Source organism: Myodes glareolus, chromosome 11, assembly GCF_982192425.1.
Source record: "Myodes glareolus chromosome 11, mMyoGla1.1, whole genome shotgun sequence".
Classification (NCBI taxonomy): Eukaryota; Metazoa; Chordata; class Mammalia; order Rodentia; family Cricetidae; genus Myodes; species Myodes glareolus.
In genome coordinates, this window is record NC_142036.1 from 21,782,432 (window position 1) to 21,799,444 (window position 17,013).

Sequence of the window (17,013 nt, forward strand, 5' to 3'; positions counted from 1 at the left end):
GGCGGTGGTTGTGCAATTCTGTAAAGAACTAAAAGCTGAAATGGGGGAAATGTGGGCATACGGATTACATCCCAACACAATTTATATGAGTGTATCAGCGTCATTTCACTAAAGGCATCATAAGTTGAAAACAGTAGGAACGAGCAGTTAGTGCTGCACATTGATGCCGCCCAATGCCTCAGCCTGGTGGCACAGCTCTCTAGTGTGCTGCGTCCCCCATGACTGTGACTCTGGAGCCAACCCTGGGCGTGGTGTCTCTCTGCCCAGGGCAGAGACTCAGATGTATCACCAGCCTGGGAAAAGATTCTGACGGGACAGTGGAAGCCCAGTGCATTCATAAGGTTGAAAATGTCTAGGAGGAACAATTGTAAACAGGGGACCTCTGTACTCATGAGGGCCCTGAGACAGTTTGTGTATTGTGGCGAGAGCAGACCCTGGTGTAGAAGCAATTCGTGGGAGAAGCTACCTGGAGGTCCTTTCTGTGGTACTTTGTAGTTCTTGTTGGTTAAGTCCTGTACACCTCAGAGTCTTTGGGGCTCCCTAATATGTTCCTTAAGAACTGAGGACCCCAGTAAGCTCCTGATCTTTCCGATTTCCACGGAGAGGGGTGAGGTCTGGTGTGGTGAGGATGAAGCCCTTAGTTCTTAGCTCTGTGTGAAACACTCCATGGGCCTGGGTTGGCCTAAGCCTGGACTCAGCCAAAACCCACAGACTTTAGCTCTCAGTCATTGTTATTGTCAACTCCTGACCACTATTGCTCATCCCTGACCCCCCCACATCCTCCCTGGTTCCGGATGAGGGATCAGGGATATGTGAGGCTTGGCAGTGAGGACTGGGTAGCAAAGAGACAGAGGCGTGCACTGCTGAGTTCTATGAAGCAGAGCCTCCACATTCTGGACTATGAAGCCTGGGCTTTTTTGGCTTCCTACATCAGCGAGCCATCATCCGTGTGCACTGCCTGAGTTCCTATGGCGTCATCTGGCATATAGGTAATATCTATTCACTTGGCCTTGACTGCCCTGGCTGGAGCAGATAGATGCAGAATACCTGCTCTTGACTGACTTCCTGAGGCCTACCAGGAACTCTCCCCACGGATCTTCCTGGAGTCCAGAGAGAGGCCTACGTAGTGGGAGAAGGGTGGACAGCGCCACATCTAGTTCTGACTGCTGAGATTGTGGTTCTAGTCCCTGGCTTCTCTAGGATCACAAACAGAGTTGTGCCCTACATGGTTGGTTTGTCATGCCTACATGTTTATCCCCTGGGGCAGGAATCTCCCTCAGGCGCTTCAGAGGTCGAGTACAGAGTGTGGGGTGTAGGCTGATGAAAGGAAGGTCACCTGAGAAGTGGAACATCTCCCGATATCTGCCCAGACATTTGAGTCCAGTGTAGCCAGAGGGTTGAGAATGGGCCAGATAGACTAGTTGGAGCCAGCAGGGTAGACAGGGGCCAGATTATCAAGGGTCTTGCAAGCCATTTATGTGAACATGTAGCTTTATTCTACGAGGGGTAGGGCATATAAAAGGTTACCTGTGGAGAGTATCATCATCACCATCACCACCATCAACACCAACCTCTGCAACAGCTTCATCACCATCCATCACTTATGCCATTACCACCATCATTGCACCATCGCCACCATTATGAACACCATCACTGCCGTTATGACCATCACAGATGACATACGTTGTACCAGACACTGTTCTAAACACTCTCCCACATGAACCCTGTTGGCAATTCTCTGGCTTGATTGCTGCTGTTGCTCCTTCCAATTTTAAAGTTGCCGTAACATGGATGAAAATCAAACGGGAGCCCAGGGCAGAACCAGAATCGACTCCGCATCTCCCTGACTCTGAAACTTGAGCTCCCAAGAGCTGATCCTATGAATGAAGAAGGAGAATTAGGGAGATGGCTGATAGTGGGGGTGAGAAGCAGTAAGGCATGATGGGTCCCAGAAAGACCCAGGAAACACGAGGGGGCAGAACCGGAAAGGAAGGCTTATCTTTCGGGGATGAAGAAGATGGACTCACAGACTGAAGTTCTGTTGGATGAACGAGTGGATGAATGAAGACATGGTGAGTGGAGGTGGTACCTGAATGGAATGGACGGAGATCCCCATCTCTGGGAATACACAAGCAGTGGCTTTCGTCTTGATATCGGGCGGGATGCTCTTGATTTGAGGCAAAGGTCAAATGTAAGTATTTCATAGAAATGGATGACTGAACTTGGCCATCCCTGGCACTCTATGCTAAGACATCGAAAAGGGGTTCGGTAACTAGCTATCTGCGGACGAAAGCAGCATGGAGGAAAACACCCAAAATTCATTTTCTGAAAAATTATAATACGATTTATTTAATATATTTAAGTGTGCATATTTCAATGCATATTAATCTGTACAAATTGTGTGTTGTGAGTCATGCTTCCCCCACTTCTAACTCAGAAGGGATACTCCTGGAGACCACTGATCTTCTCCTCAGGAACAGGCTGTGCTCCTCATCTCCCAAGACTTTCGACTGCCGGAGTCAGTATCCCAGGTCAGGACTCAGGGCTTCAGGAAGTGTGACACAGTCAAACACTATACAAAACTCATCTGTTTGTTCCAGTGCGCAGAAGAGGTGAGTGTTTACACGGAGCCCTCCCCTCTCATCGGCAGCCCAGTCACTTCCTCTGCACAAGCACTCACAGGACACGACTTCTCACCAGGGTGTCCACACAGCACAAAGGGGGCTTTCCTCCTGCAGAGACCCAGGTGAAGACCCTTCAGCCACCCTGAAGAGGCCAGGCTGTGTTCCTGAAGCCCACAGCCCACCAACATCTCTTCTGAGAACTGGGCCCTGCTTATCATTTATATATGTTATAGTATGGCCGTGGCTGGGTTCCGTTCTAGCACAGAATTCTAGCATCCGCTTTTTACACCACTTGTTTTTCTTTCCTGGCTACAAGTGTTAAGTTTACTGGGGGTGGGTGGGGGGTGGAAAAGGCATTTCTCCGAGGTCTTCTCTGTCAGGATTCAAGGTTTTTTGTTTTGTTTTGTTTTGTTTTGTTTTGTTTTGCCACATAAGCGCTCCCTTCGTAAACACTGCGGCCAGCGTGGGTTTCTTTTGCGGGCCCCTTTCCTCTACACCCCTGGCTCCAACCTAGTCAGAAACACCATAGAACTCTGCTCGCTTCTCGAGTCTCCAGTTCCTGGGCTATTGGGTAGCCAGGTCCTAAGTGGCTTGGTGTTGGGGACTATGTGGTCTGTTCCTCATATCTCTCTGGGAACTTAGAGTACTGTTAGTCACAGGGGCCAGTTTGTAACGCCCTGTAAATTGTTACAGTTTGAGTCTGAAATTCCTCCTGCTCCTCCGCTCATGTTTTGAGATCCTATTTCCTGACTGCTGGCCCTATTTGGGGAAGCTATGAGACCTTTAGGGAATCAGATCTAGTTGGTGCAAGTCACCAGCTAGGGTCAAGCCGTGGACGGTCATATCCTGCCCCTGGTCTCGGTTGTGTCTGTTTACTGGTCCCTCCGAGGTAAGACGCCTCTGTTGTGTGCCCCAGTTACCATACTCCCCCTGCTACAGTGGACGGAAACCTTTTAGACACTGGGAGGTGAAGCTGCTTCTGCCAGGTAATTTGTCACAGCCATGAGAAAAGTCACTGATATGGACGCGTGGAAAAATAAACTCCTGTGGAAGATTCTGGAACTAGGAGTATGGAGTCTGACAACTGAGCCCACCCATGGCTCTTGGAGTAGGTTCTCACGGGGAATCCAGTGACCCTGAAGCCACCTGGAGCAGTTCTCTCATCTATAGTGGAAGACCTGTCCAAGGGTCAGGTGTGTTGTCCCCACCCCAGGGGGTGTTTCTCAAGTCAGAGTTTTCAGATAGCTCAGGCCACCCCTGCCATCACTCATAAGGCAATCTGTGGCCATGTAGAGAGTTGGGCCTGGAATCAAAGCCCTGGGATTAGTGACCTAGGGTAGGTCAGCTGCCCTCACAAATGTACATAGCTTCCACTACTTTATAAGCCACTCTTAACCCACTGATTGGCACCCCTTGGCCACTGAAACAGGGATCCTGTGAAGCAGGACTGCCCTGGACAATTACTGATTGCAGCCAGGCTGTGGACTGTGGATTCCCTGGGCTGATCCTGTGAGAATTCTTTTTCTTTGTCTCCTAGCAACACAAACTCTTGTAGTCTCCGCCATCCCTGTCTGCCAAATGCTTTTGAGAGACCCAGGTCCCAGAAAATCTCTGATCCGCAGCCTCCACACAAACCTCGAATGGCTAGGCTCCAAGCCTCAACCCAGGGAAAGAAACACAATCTAAAAACAGGACCAGACCCAGGGGAAGAGACACTTTGTCCCCAAACCTAGAGCCGGAAAAAAGCCCCCGAACCCTGAAACTAGGACCAAAAGAATGCACCAAGTCCCTAGATTTAGGGCATATCAAAGATATTTACCTTGGCCCCAAGATTAGGGTTAAAAAGGTAGAAAGAACCAGAGAAAGAAACACAGTTTGGACCCAGAAGCAGAGCCATTTCTGCCCCTTACTCAAAACCAGCCAATCCCTGAGCAGGGAAAATGGGCCAATCAGAACCTCAGGCAGTTACTGGCAGTTTGGGAAGTTCCCTTAGTCCTGGAAATCCCCCTTACAACATTGAGAGGGCAGCCAATTCCAAGCCTGGAAGTCTGGAATTCCCCTTCAAGCCACTAGGGGGCAGCCAATCACAAGCCCCGAGGCTTGGAATGCCCAGAGCCTCTGCCCCTGTATGAACTCCCTTTTTTTTTTTTTGCTGCTCCGGTCTCTTCTACACTGTTCCTGTTGCTACTGCTGTAGTTGCTGCTACTTCGGATGGATGGAGGGAACCGAGTTAACTCGTGAATAAAGACTCCTTGTTTTTACATCGGAGGTGGTCTTGTGGTGGTGATTTGGGTTCCGGAATTCCGGGCGGGTGTAACACTTTATTGTGTGTGCATTGGGGTGGGGCACTAGGAGGGAAAGGTGGGAGGGAGGGCCTCCCACACCTGCAGGCACAGCCTGTGCTTTCCAGCACTGATTATTCCCCATTGGGTAGTTCCTGAGCCTCGGTGACTGTCTCTGTGCCAAGCATCTCCATGTGAAGTGTGTTCTGATGCCGCACAGTCACATAACACCTGCCATTTGCCAAAGCACAAGACCCTCTCACATTATAGCAGAGGAAGCAGAGGCCAGGTCCAGGCCTCTGTGTTGTCCACAGGCTCAACTAGACCTGGTGCTTTCTGTTCCTTCCTTTCACAGTTCCTAGCATTCATACACCATCAGCAGCCTCCTAGGGACTGCAAGTCCTGGGCATCCTGCTTACATCAGGGTTCCCTTTAGACAGATTTTACTGTGACTGTCTTGCCTCTTGCCCACAGTGTCTAATGCTGTGTATTCAGCAAGTGCCCCATAACACTACGGGGTGGTGGGGGGTTCTTTCTCACTGTCTACCTTCTCCACAGGCGATAGCAGTGACAGAACCCCAGTCTCTGGGTCCTTACTTGGGACTCCTCGGAGTTTAACCTCCAGAAGACCAAGGAATCATCAAACCATGAAACCTAGAAGCAAGTCAACTGGGTCTCCTGTGCATGCAGCCACAGGACGAACCTGGCAACAGTTTCCCTGGAGATCTGTCCTTCCCCCAGCCACCGTGGGAAGGAAGTGCTGTCACTTCCAACCCTACCCCAGGATCCCTCCACTCATGGGGCCTCAGAGTGCCAGTCAGTCAGAATCATCCCACTGTGTTCCAGTGTATCCATTCTTCACAGCACGCTCATGCCATGAGACAGGTCTGGAAGCACCCGCCTGTGCCTGTTTCGTCTGTTTCCCTGGGGCTGCCTAGGATGCTTCAAGCTCCTTCCTGCACCCAGGCTGAGTAGTCCAGGGTCCACCAGTCTTCACACGTCTTCAAAGTGGTCCTTCCTGGTGGCCTCTGTTCATTGTCTGTTCCCTGACCAATCCTGCAGCTTGTGGATCTGGCGCTCCACTGAGATAGAGGTCTTCAGAGTCCCCAGCGAGTTCTCCATCTGGATGGGTTCTCCCATGCAGCCTCCCCTCCGGCACATGGCTTGGTATACCTCCCGGGACTTCTTCCGGAAGCGCTTGCCCACAATCACGTACACCAGAGGGTTGAGGCAGCTGTTGCTGTAGGCCATGTAGGAACTGATCTGTGTGATGACGTCCACGGCATGCCTGACCCAGCATCCAGACAGCACGTTGAGACGAATCAGTGTGTCCAGGAAGGTACTGATCTGAAAGGGGACCCAACATATCACAAAGAGCCCCAGGACGGCCAGCACCAGCACAGTGGCCTTCCTTTCTGTCTGGATCTCCTTGAACTTCTTCATCTCGTTGTTCCTCAGCACCTGCATGATCTTCACCGTGCAGAAGGTGATGATGGTTAGGGGCAGCAGGAAGCCCACCAGGTTCAGCAGCACATTGGTGAATACCTCCCAGGAGGAGGACGGGTAGTCGATGACGCAGGCGGTGACGTTGAAGCCCTCTTCGTTGTACTTCCTCAGGGTCCTGAACATCAGCATGGGTGAACTCAGAAGCAGTGTACAGCCCCAGATCACCAGGCTGTAGATTTTGGCACAGCGCACCCCGCGCATCCGGCCCATGGACATGGTCTTCACTAGTGCCAGGTAGCGGTCGACACTCACAAGCATCAGGAAGCAGATGCTGCTATAGAGATTCATGTAGATCAGTGCGTTTACCACGCGGCACAGCACCTCTCCGAACAGCCAGTCGAAGTTGTTGGCGATGGTGATGGCCCAGAAGGGCAATCCACAGGCCAGGATGAGATCCGCCGCTGCCAGATTGCCCAGGTAGATCTCGGCCACAGTGCAATTGTTCTTGTGCAGGCAGAACACACTGAGGACAAAGATGTTCTCCAGGGCAGCCAGCAGGAAGAGGACCCAGAGGAAGGGTGCCTGGATGGCGTTGAGCCAGCTCAACCACTCGGTGTCTGGGCAGTCGCTATTCTCTGGAAGGCTCTTGTTAAGTAGGGTAGACCCGAGGATGTGCGTGGTGACGTTGAACATGTCAATGCTGAAAGAAAGTGGAAAAGAGACAGTTGCACCCTCAGGCTCCAGGGGGATGGGGGAGGGGTAAGGAAGGGAGGAGAGAAGAGAAGGGGAAGGAAAGGGAAAGGGTGGGGGTACAGGAAGTGGGAGCAGGAGGGAGGAGTACAGAAGATGAGGGAGACCAAAATGTCCGTCTGCTCAGCTAGTAGCTCCCCAGGGCAGTGAGGATGTGGGAGGTGGCAAGACTCCAGTCCCTCTGTGGACAGCACTAGGGGACACTTGAGAGAGCCCTTTGAGAGGCCTAAGAGGCTCATGGGATCAAAGGGACATGGCATGCCTTGTTCTGAGCTCTGTAAGAATCCTTCCTTGGCCACACTAGCAGTCGTGAGTGCCGTCCACGATGGGCGGATCGGATGTGCACTCTGCCTTCTCCCACCACTTGCCTCAGGGTCTGTCACCCCTCAGCCTCTCAGAGCTGGTCAGGAATGAGCAATGAATCAGATTAGAACAGGGACGTCCTCCTTGGTGATCCAAGAACCACAACCGGTTCCCAGGACAACCTGTGCCTTCCGGCAGAGAGAACATCTATGCCTGTGCCCGCTGGCGGGCAAGCATGAAGGTCAGCAGAGGTTGCATGGGAAGAGAGAAAGTGAGGCTTTGGACCTGGGCTCAAATCCTGGCTCCTTTATCAGTTAACTCTGTGACCTTAGACCTTCACTTAATGTCCCTCACCAATAAAATGGGAATAATAAAATATACTTCTTCGGATTGTAAGTAGAGATCTCAAAAGTCCCAAGCACTGTGGTTCACCGAACATTAGTAATGATTTATTTCTGCCAGCCTATTAAAATGGAACTCAGTGCCAAACTAGGATGACCATTTGCAGGCCCTTGGTAACCCCTCGACTGCGTTAACCCCTGAACTCTTCTTTCACTTTTAGGTGACATTGGCACCCCACAAGGCAAACCCCTTCTCAGAAGTGTTTAGAGTGAGAGAATTTATCTCTGTGTTCAGCCAAGAAGCACTCAGCTTGGACAAATGTTAGTTAGCTTCCAGTCCTCGCTGTGTGTCCTTGGGCATATGGCTTGACTTCTCTGGGCTTCCATTTCTACTTTCCTCCTACTCGTGTGCTATTGTCTTCCTGACTGGCCTCGTGTGAGGGCTGCAAGGTTCAAATCAAAGAGCGATTATGAAGATGCATTAAAAAGTCCAAAGCACACTCAGGAGGCAAGTGTGATTGGCATGTCCCCTGTGGTTTGGGTGCTAGGAGAGGCCCATGGCTGGGCAAATGACAGGGGGCACCAGGCAGTATATCTGGGAATGTCTGTTCAACATCCTGAGATTTCCCAGGAAGAACCCTGAGTGTCTTCTGGGCTGGGGCCACCATAGAGCCCGGCTGAGACCTGTGCCTCATGGGTGTTCCAGTTTGGATCCTGAGGTGCCTGGAGTCCTTGTAGCTCCCATGGGGATAAAGAGTCCCGTGGTCACCTATGTGATGAGTATTGGCTAGGTGGTGATTTCGGGAGGGCTCAGACCCAGCATTCCACCTTCCTCCCCAGCATCATCATCACCGCCATTATCACAACCACCATTACTTCCATCACCAGCATCCGGAGTCCTGGAGCTGGTCCCAGACGAGTTTAAAAGTCCTGAGGATGGGGGAGTGCAAAGCAGCCAAGGCTAGACCAGTGACCCTTCTCATCTGTTTGGGGTCATGAGGTTAAAGTTTGGAGGGTGGTCCCAGACGGAAAAGAGGTGCGTGTGAACAAGGTCTCCACTGTTGCCCTGAGGATGTCATGGAGGGCCTAATGGGGAAGACGTATGGAAGGTTCAGGAAAGAGGCTTTGCTACAAAAAAAAAAAAAACAAAACAAAAACAAAAACAAAACAAAACAAAAAAAACTCTGATATAGCTCCCTCTGGGAGGTAGAGTCTCATTCTTTTTTCCATGGATGTGGCTGGACTTAATGACTGGCTGCTGACCTCCAGGGGTAGTGATGACATGTGAGCTCCAAGGTGAGGTCATCAACTACATTGCCCCACCTTCCTTCCTGGCCTTACAGAGTGCGGGCCGTGGGAAGCCAGACACCCTAGGGCGTGGACACTTGGAAGCACCTTGCAAGTGGAGTTGTCCACCCCAGTGCAGCCTGTGTGTGCTCTTTCTGCTCCCATGGCTCGGCCTCTGCCAGCTGAGCCCAGGCATCACAGAGAGAAGCCACCACCCACAGGCTGTCCTGCATTCTGACCTATGGAATGGGCAGCTTCTTTGGGAATCTTCCGGGTGTCCTCATTCCAGCCCTGAGCCCTATTTCTGTGGACATGGAGGGCCCATGTTCTTAGCAGCAGCTTGGGGGAGCTGTTCACCCACTAGAGACTCAAACATACCATCTCAGCCATTCAGTATTCATGTTGTGGGCCAGTACTCGGAGGAAACCCGGGAGTGTCAGGAGCTGCCTGGTCAGTGAGTATTGCGAACTGTTGGGACATTCTCAGTGCCCTGCTGGGGTGGACATCTCTGCCGCAGCTGCCATAGGATGGGCAGGCTTGGAACCTCTGCTGTTCTGCCCACACTGGTCCATCAAGATGGAGACCTGTCTCCTGGCCCTGGCTCAGTTTTCCCAAAGCTTCCCTTAGTGTTCTGGCTTCCAGCAGACGTCAATTCCACAATAATTCCACAATGACCCTGCCTTCCCAACTTGGATTTCTCTGATTTGTTGGATACTGATGCCAAAGGTTTTTGTTTTTTGTTTTTTGTTTTTTTTTGACAGGGAACAGCTCTGGCTGTCCTGGAACTCACTTTGTAGACCAGGCTGGCCTCATACTCACAGAGATTCACCTGCCGATGCCTCACAAGTGCTGGGATTAAAGGTGTGTGGCACCTCCTCCTGGCCACAGTTTGATTCTTTTACCTTTTCTTCCCCCAAGTTTATTTTTTGGGTAGCTCACGTGTGGTGATGTGTCCTTGTGCCCCCACCCCCACCCCAGTCCCACAAACACCCACTCCTGCTGCTCCTGACAAGTCCATGGGGATGAAGATTGAAGCTTTGATCTTCAGGCCTAACATGAAGCATCCCTTCTACCATGATCCAGGCCAGGTTGCAGCCCTCCCCCCACCCGGAGTCCTAGAGCGACTGACAGTCGGTTGAAAGTCTCTTGACTCACCCCAAAGAGGCTGTGGTGTACATGGGGTCCTCATGCATAGACAGGGGCATGGGCCGCTTCCAAGGAGGGTACATTTGTATTTAGGATGCAGAGAGGTGAGGCTCTTCCTGGGGAAGCAGAGAAGACCTCATCAGTCGTGATGACCAAAACATACATTTCTGGGCTGGAAAGATCGCTCAAGTGTTATGAGCGCTGACTGCTCTTCCAGACCTGGGTTAAATTCCCCGCACCTACATGGTAGTTCACAACCATCTGTAACTCCAGTTCCAGGGGATCTCACATCTTCTTTTGGCTTCTAAGAGACATAGATGCACACATTAAAAAAAAACCCAATTAATTGGAAGGAAAAAAAAACACCTCACGTCATCCATGAGGATGCAAGATGGAGTCTAGGGTCTTTTCTGGACATACAAATGCTAAGGCCACGCTAAGTGCAGGCACACATGGTGAGTGCGGCTGTAGTGTCTACATTCAGGAAGCTTCCAGGCTGTGGAGATGTGGGAGATGCTACTCAACTGGTCACAAAAACTTGCTGACTAGCATCAAATACAAAGACAATGGTTTGACTGCGTCCCCAGATGCAGACAGAGACTGTGCATTCATTTCCTGGCCACCCAGGCCTGAATAATCACACAAAACTATATCAATTACAATACAGCTTGGTCGTTGGCTCAGATGTATTTCTAGCTAGCTCTTGCATCGTAATTAATCCATTTCTATTGATTTGCGTGTTGCCACAAGGCTGTAAGATTCTGGTGTCTTTCTCCTTCAGCAGCTACATGGCATCTTCCTGACTCCACCTACTCTCTCTCTATCTCTCTGTTTGGATTTCCCACCTGGCTTTATTCTGCCCTGCCATAGGCCAAATGGTAATAAAACATATTTACAACATATAGCATGGAATCTCACTTCACCCAGAGGTCTCGTGTAAGGAGCTTGGTGCCTTTAAAAGACAACATTGCACCTTCAGTCTGAACTGTCCCCACAGGTTTGTTTTGCGCACTTGGTCCAAGGGATGGAGCTTTTTTGGTATGCCATGAAACCTTTGGGGGTGGGGATTGTCTGGCAGAGATGGGTCACTAGGGGCGGGTCTCTTGAAGGGTATGAGAACCCCTGGTTCTGAGTCACCCTCTGCTTCCTGTCTCTGACAGAGTGAGGAGACTAGTCACATGCTCTCACTGCCATGCTTCCCTGCCATCGTAGACTGAACCCCACTCGGAGACTGAGTCCAAACAGAACTTCCCTGCCATCGAAGACTGAACCCCACTCAGAGACTGAGTCTAAACAGAACTTTGCTTCACTTAGTTCCACTTCTGTCAGATATTTTATCCCATCAGGCCTTCCCACTCGGTCCAGGACTCCATGGGACATGGCAGTCCTGCCTGGGAGGTATGAAGGAAGCTGGGGTGCATGCATTTATTTGAATGCATGCTTGCATGTGTATGGGTGTACCCCAGATATGTCCCACTCGGCAGTCAGACACTCCTAAGCAAGAAGATTCTGGACACAGCATAGGCATCTAGTTTCAGAAGCCAGTCTCCCAGCTCGGCAATGGCAGACAGGACTAACGCAGACAGTTGTGGGGGGAGAGTATCGTAAGGCACCCAGATGATGCTGGAAGAGTCTTACTGGAAACTTCTAAAGCCAAGGCCAGGATTAGAAACACGCAAGAACTAAGTCTGCTTCTCCAAGGAGTGGAGATTGGGAAAGAGAAGAAATACCCCATAGCCAGCCTTTCAGAGAGACCCTTCCAGGCCTCTAGAGGCAAAATCCAACTGTGTCCGAGTCTGTGTGTGTTTGAAGAACTAGTTTTAAGGCTATGTTAAGAATTATTGAGGGGTCTGTTAGTCTCAGGTTGGCTATCCAGGAGAAGGGCAGAGAGGCCTCTTCTGTCTGGGGGCTGGAGATGCTGCGGCCAGGTGAAGTTCATCTGGATAGTGACTGTCCCTGGAGATGTTGGGACCTTGGACTCGGTGGCCCCGGAGACGAGTTCAGTGCCCTCAGTGACTTTACCATAAGTATCTGGACAATGTGACCCAGACAGACTCTGTTTTTAAGATAAAAGCAAAGTGTGTCTCCTCTCTTTGCCCACATGTGGTCACCAGATGCTTTACTGCCCAGGGGACTTGGCACCTCAAGGTGTCTGTATATCTGGATGCTCCTGGGCTGGTACTCCAGTGTGGGTTCCATTGGATCCTACTCCAGACCACCTCCCGTTTTCTACTGCCTTAGGCTTAGCAGTCCTCTTCAGACCACTCCTTGGGCCCTGCCATCTGGCTGCCTTGTGGGTCTAGCCAGGGGCACAATCAGGAGATGGAGGGAGTGAAGATGCAGCACTGGTACTCCAGCTCCCTACTCTGGAGGCCCTAGGGTCCAGAGTCCCCAACTTTCACCCACAGCACCACTGTCTACGGGGGAAGGACAGGGAGTATGGGCCGTGCAAGCCCAAGGCAGCCAGGTACCGGCCCCCAACCTGAGCCTACATGCTTTCCACACCTCTGTGTGTGGACTGTTTGGTCAACCTCTCATGTCACCCATCCTGAATGTACCTTCTCAATCCTCCTGGGGTTTGGGGCACAGTTTGAGACAGCGAATTCAGGTACAAGGAGAATGTTTACAAAAGAATCAGGTTGGGAAGTCTGTGTTCATGACAGTGGTGTGCTGTGCTGTGTGTGTGTGTGTGTGTGTGTGTGGGGTGTGTATGTGCAGGGGAGCAGGAGGAGGGCCCTGCCCACTCCCAGATGTTGGTTGACTCCTACAGATGCTGGGGGCGGGGGTTCCCAACATTCCAGTTCTCTTGCATACCCAGTGTGGGTAGTGTCTTCTGGAGGCAGCCCAGATAAAGGAGGTGGAAGAAGAAAACTTCCCTTTCATCTGTTTGCTTCAGTCAGTCTCGTTGGCCAGTTCGTCTGTTCTGCTGCTGTGGCATGCTGTCGCTGATGGCACTGCCCAGCTTTTGTGGGTGTCTGTCATGGACTGAAGAGCCGAGGTTCCCTGGGAATCCTCCAGGACTCTAGCCCCAGACTGAGACACTGGGGCACTGGCCTTGTAGACTGAGGAGCCGGGTTCTTCATTCTCCAGAATGAAGACAGCCATTGTTGGACTATCAGACCATACTATGTGTAAGCAAACTAATAAATGCTTTTTAAATATATGTTCACTCTGTCTGTTCTGTTCTTCTAGAGAACCCTGACCAACACAGACAGAAATCCCCCACAGGGCTGTTATTTTTCTCAGCTGTATCATGGAAGTTTGCCCCAGAGCCCCTCCCTTCAATCACTGTGAGGGAGGGATGAGTCAGTGCCGGGCAAGTGCCAGCTTTCGTCCAGTGGTCTGCCTTCCCAGTACCACTAGGGGGCGCCATGCTTCAGTTGCACGTGCACGTGTGTGCGTGCGTGCGTGTGTGTCTGTGTGTGTATGTCTGTGTGTCTCTGTGTGCGTGTGTATTCAGGGTGTGTGTGTGTGAGTGTGTATTCAGTATGTGTGTGTGCGCGTGTGTGCACACACACATGTGTGGTGCGTTTCTATTCAATGTGTGTGTGTGTGTACGTGTGTGTATTCAGGGTGTGTGTGTGTGTGTGTGTGTGTGTGTGTGTGTATTTAGGGCGGGGCCCTTCCACCTACCTCTCCTGCTCACAACTCAGGTTTTTGACCCTGATTTTATATCAGGATGGACACTGATTTCACAGGTTCGGAAGGAGACACCTAGCCTGTTGATCTCAGGGAACCTTTGAGACTGTGTTCTGTCTGTGTTCCGTGGGGCATATATACTTCAGCATCTCAACAAAAAACTGTTTGTGCACAGGTGTGTGCATGTGTACCCATGCACATCACTGTCTGTGTGCAAACTGTACCCGTGTGATCCCCTCCATCTGTTTATTCTCAGGGCAGGTGTCTGTCTCTTTGCCCTGCCCACTGCCTGCCTGCCATGTCGACCTCTTTAACGTCAGCAGCCAGTAAGCAACTCTCCCCTCCCCTACACCACCCAGGCCAGATCCGGGAAGAGTCGGGTCACCTGAGTCCCTTTCCTGCCCCCTCCCAGGATATGAATTTCCCCTAATGCCTGCTTTGCATGTCAGGATTCTGTTTATAGACCACCCCTAGGTAAACCTTCAGCCAAGGCACAGATGGGACTGGGGAGAGTGGGTACCTCATAGCCTGCATCAGCCACAGTAGCAAAGTGCAGCCCTGAGCATAGTCTCCCAGGGAACCCTTTCCCTTAAAGGAAGAAGGTAGCAGTTGCCTTCAGGGCTGAGGATGAGGGTGGACAGTGGGGAGCTGCCTGCAGGGGTGGGGGTGGGGGATAGAAAGTGGGCTTTCCATTTTCAGAGCTCCTAGAGTCAGCTCAGAAGACTAGATCCAACACTAGACTTGAGCATGTGGGCCCTTCCAGCGTCTGGCCATTTTCTGCTTTTGGAATGTTCTGGAAATATTACTAATGGACAGAGGGAGTCTTGGGAAGCAGAACCCCTTGCTGCAGGGAGGGGGTGAGGTGAGGGTGGGACAAGGTGAACTTGCCACAGCGCTTGCCGCATACCTCAGAGGGCTGTTGCAATTCTTTGTCTTTTCTTGCTCACTGTGGCTAGGTGAATCCATTTAGAGTGTCGTTTTCTTTCCCTACACAGAACTTCACAGTTTCAATAGATTTGCAATGCAGTCCCAGCACTCTTGCCCCTTGAAATGAAAATCCCATCTACACTGTCAGCCCTCGCCAGGGTTTGCCCCCATCCTACTTAATCCACAGGTCTCATAGTGATGCCTTGAAATGTGTTGAAGGGTTGAGTAAGCCTGGCCTCGGATCCTCTGAGTAGACCTGTTTCACAAGAAGGAGGATAGTTAGAGGAGATCCCGGTTTTACAGGAGATGAAGAAACGCAATCACGGCTGGCAGCTTCAGTCCAGGTCCAAGACTCCAACATAAGAATGTTTGAGTAGTGCGGTCTCTCCCTCCTGCCTTAGCCGTTTATTCTAATTGCTGTGTGGTTCCTCTTGCTTCTTCTGCCAAGCGCCTGACCCACGGCAGGTACTCTGTCAGTGTCGGCTAGTTGACAGACAGTGGGCAGGTGATGCACTTTTCCTTGGCTCAGAAGCAACTATCTTTGCAGAACAGAGGCAAAGTCAACAACTGTGAATCTCCATTATATCCTCACACCGCTGGAGGCTGAGACACCCTTTCCCCGACAAATACGCAGAGGCACAGAAGCCACGGTAGCCCAAACTCACACCCCATCAGGGGCAGGCCTCAAACCCAGGTTTGAGCAAGTCTGAAAACTGAACCTTCCTCTAGCCCTAGAGAAGCTCCCACCTGGCCTCCTAGTGCAGGTCACTTCCCAAGGAAGAGTGGGGAGATGGGTGAGCCCGCAGCCTATCTGTCTACCGGGGAAGCTGTACCTTGTTTCTCCACAGAGATGATCTGATGTGTCCAGGGCCTCTCTGCCCCTCTGTCTGCTAAGCCTCAGGCTCTGATGGGGACTTCGGGGGACCTTCAGTGCAGGAAAGAATAGATGTCCCCACCCTGTCCCTCATGATGTCTCACCACTCTGAGAACTTGATAATGAGGGGTTCTTGACCCAGAACAAGCCAAGGTTCTTGTCCTTGTCTCTGTCTTGCCACCTATTTTTTAAATGGGGCTTGAGCAGAGTTTGACAAGAAAGTCAATAAGAGTGGCCACTGTGTGTGTGCGCGTGCCTGTACATTATATACGTGTACAGTGAGTATAAGTGTAGTGTGTGTATGTGTGTATAAACAGTGTTGTGTAAATGTGTACATAGTGTGTATACGTATACATTGTTGTGTATATATGTACATTGTATGTGTGTATGTGTGTGTGTGTGTGTGTGTGTGTATGCATGCATGTTCCAATGAAGGCTGAGCACTAACTAGATGTGCTCTGAGAGAATGCCCGGTTTTATTATGACCTTCTCTGTCACTGTCGTGTGTGCTCAGGAATGTGACTGAACAGGGCCAGGTACCCAGAGCTGTCCCAGGGACTTCATCACTGAGACGCACAGCCAACCCAAGGCCAGCTCCAACACTCACTAGCTAATGTTGGATAAGCAGCCTCAGTTTCTGTAGCTGCTAGGCCGGGATACTAATGTCAGCCCCTTAGGGAGGTTGTGGGACTGCTAACAATTGCAAGATACACTTTAACTGCTCCAAGCAGACGGTATTTTCTTCCTGCTAACAGCAGGTTCAGCAAACAGCTTTATTAGAGGTATGAGCCCTGCGCCAAAGGAGAAAATGCTTGGGTTTCCCTGTACCTTCTTTTTATCAGGAGAGGAAATGGAACCCCCTCGCTTCCCCCACTGACCTGGACACTTCAGCCTGGAACTGGAACCAAGACTACCTGTCTAAACTGGAGCAGCCAGAGGGGGCGCTCTGGGACTGGGCCAGGGTACAGCCCCTCTGAGAACGTTCTTTCTGGTGTTGTCCTGGCAATTGAAGGCCCAAGCTTGATGAAGTCCCGAAGTATCTGAGCGGGAAGGGTTCCCAAGAGGCATTTCGGAAGAGACCTTGAGGCCCAGAGGCAGAAAGTATTCTCCCAGGAGGCACCCAGTCAGCTGAGCTTCACCTTGAATCTGAGACCTCGAAATCCCAGCCCCCTCATTCTTTTTATTGTCTCATGGCTGCCCCATACTGAGGTGGAAGGCCAAGATGTGTGTGCCCAGTGTTAAAACCAGAGTTAGTGCCCGCCTCACCCCATACTGTGGTGGACACGCATGGGATGTTAGGAGCACATGCCTTTGGAGAAGGTAATGGGTACAGACATAGTCTTCCCACGCCCCTGGACGGCCCAGGTTTCCTGTCCTGAGCATGGAAATAATCA

The 17,013-nt window shown here is 51.2% G+C and overlaps 2 protein-coding genes across 3 annotated transcripts in view; both read right to left on the reverse strand.

The window, feature by feature from the left end:
• The window catches only part of Bdkrb1 (bradykinin receptor B1), a 43,684-nt gene that overhangs the window by 9,238 nt on the left and 17,433 nt on the right, over positions 1-17,013 (reverse strand). The window lies entirely within an intron of this gene.
• Bdkrb2 (bradykinin receptor B2) overlaps positions 2,318-17,013 on the reverse strand; it is a 32,142-nt gene continuing 17,446 nt past the window's right edge. The window contains exons 2-3 of one of the 2 annotated variants that reach the window (XM_087911526.1): positions 10,189-10,295; positions 2,318-7,052 (exon numbers count right to left, since the gene is read on the reverse strand). In XM_087911526.1, the coding sequence (XP_087767652.1) occupies positions 5,939-7,052; positions 10,189-10,262 (1,188 nt within the window). In that variant the 5' untranslated portion in view covers positions 10,263-10,295 and the 3' untranslated portion in view covers positions 2,318-5,938. The remainder of the gene's footprint in view (positions 7,053-10,188; positions 10,296-17,013) is intronic. The other variant, XM_087911527.1, reaches the window with a different exon arrangement.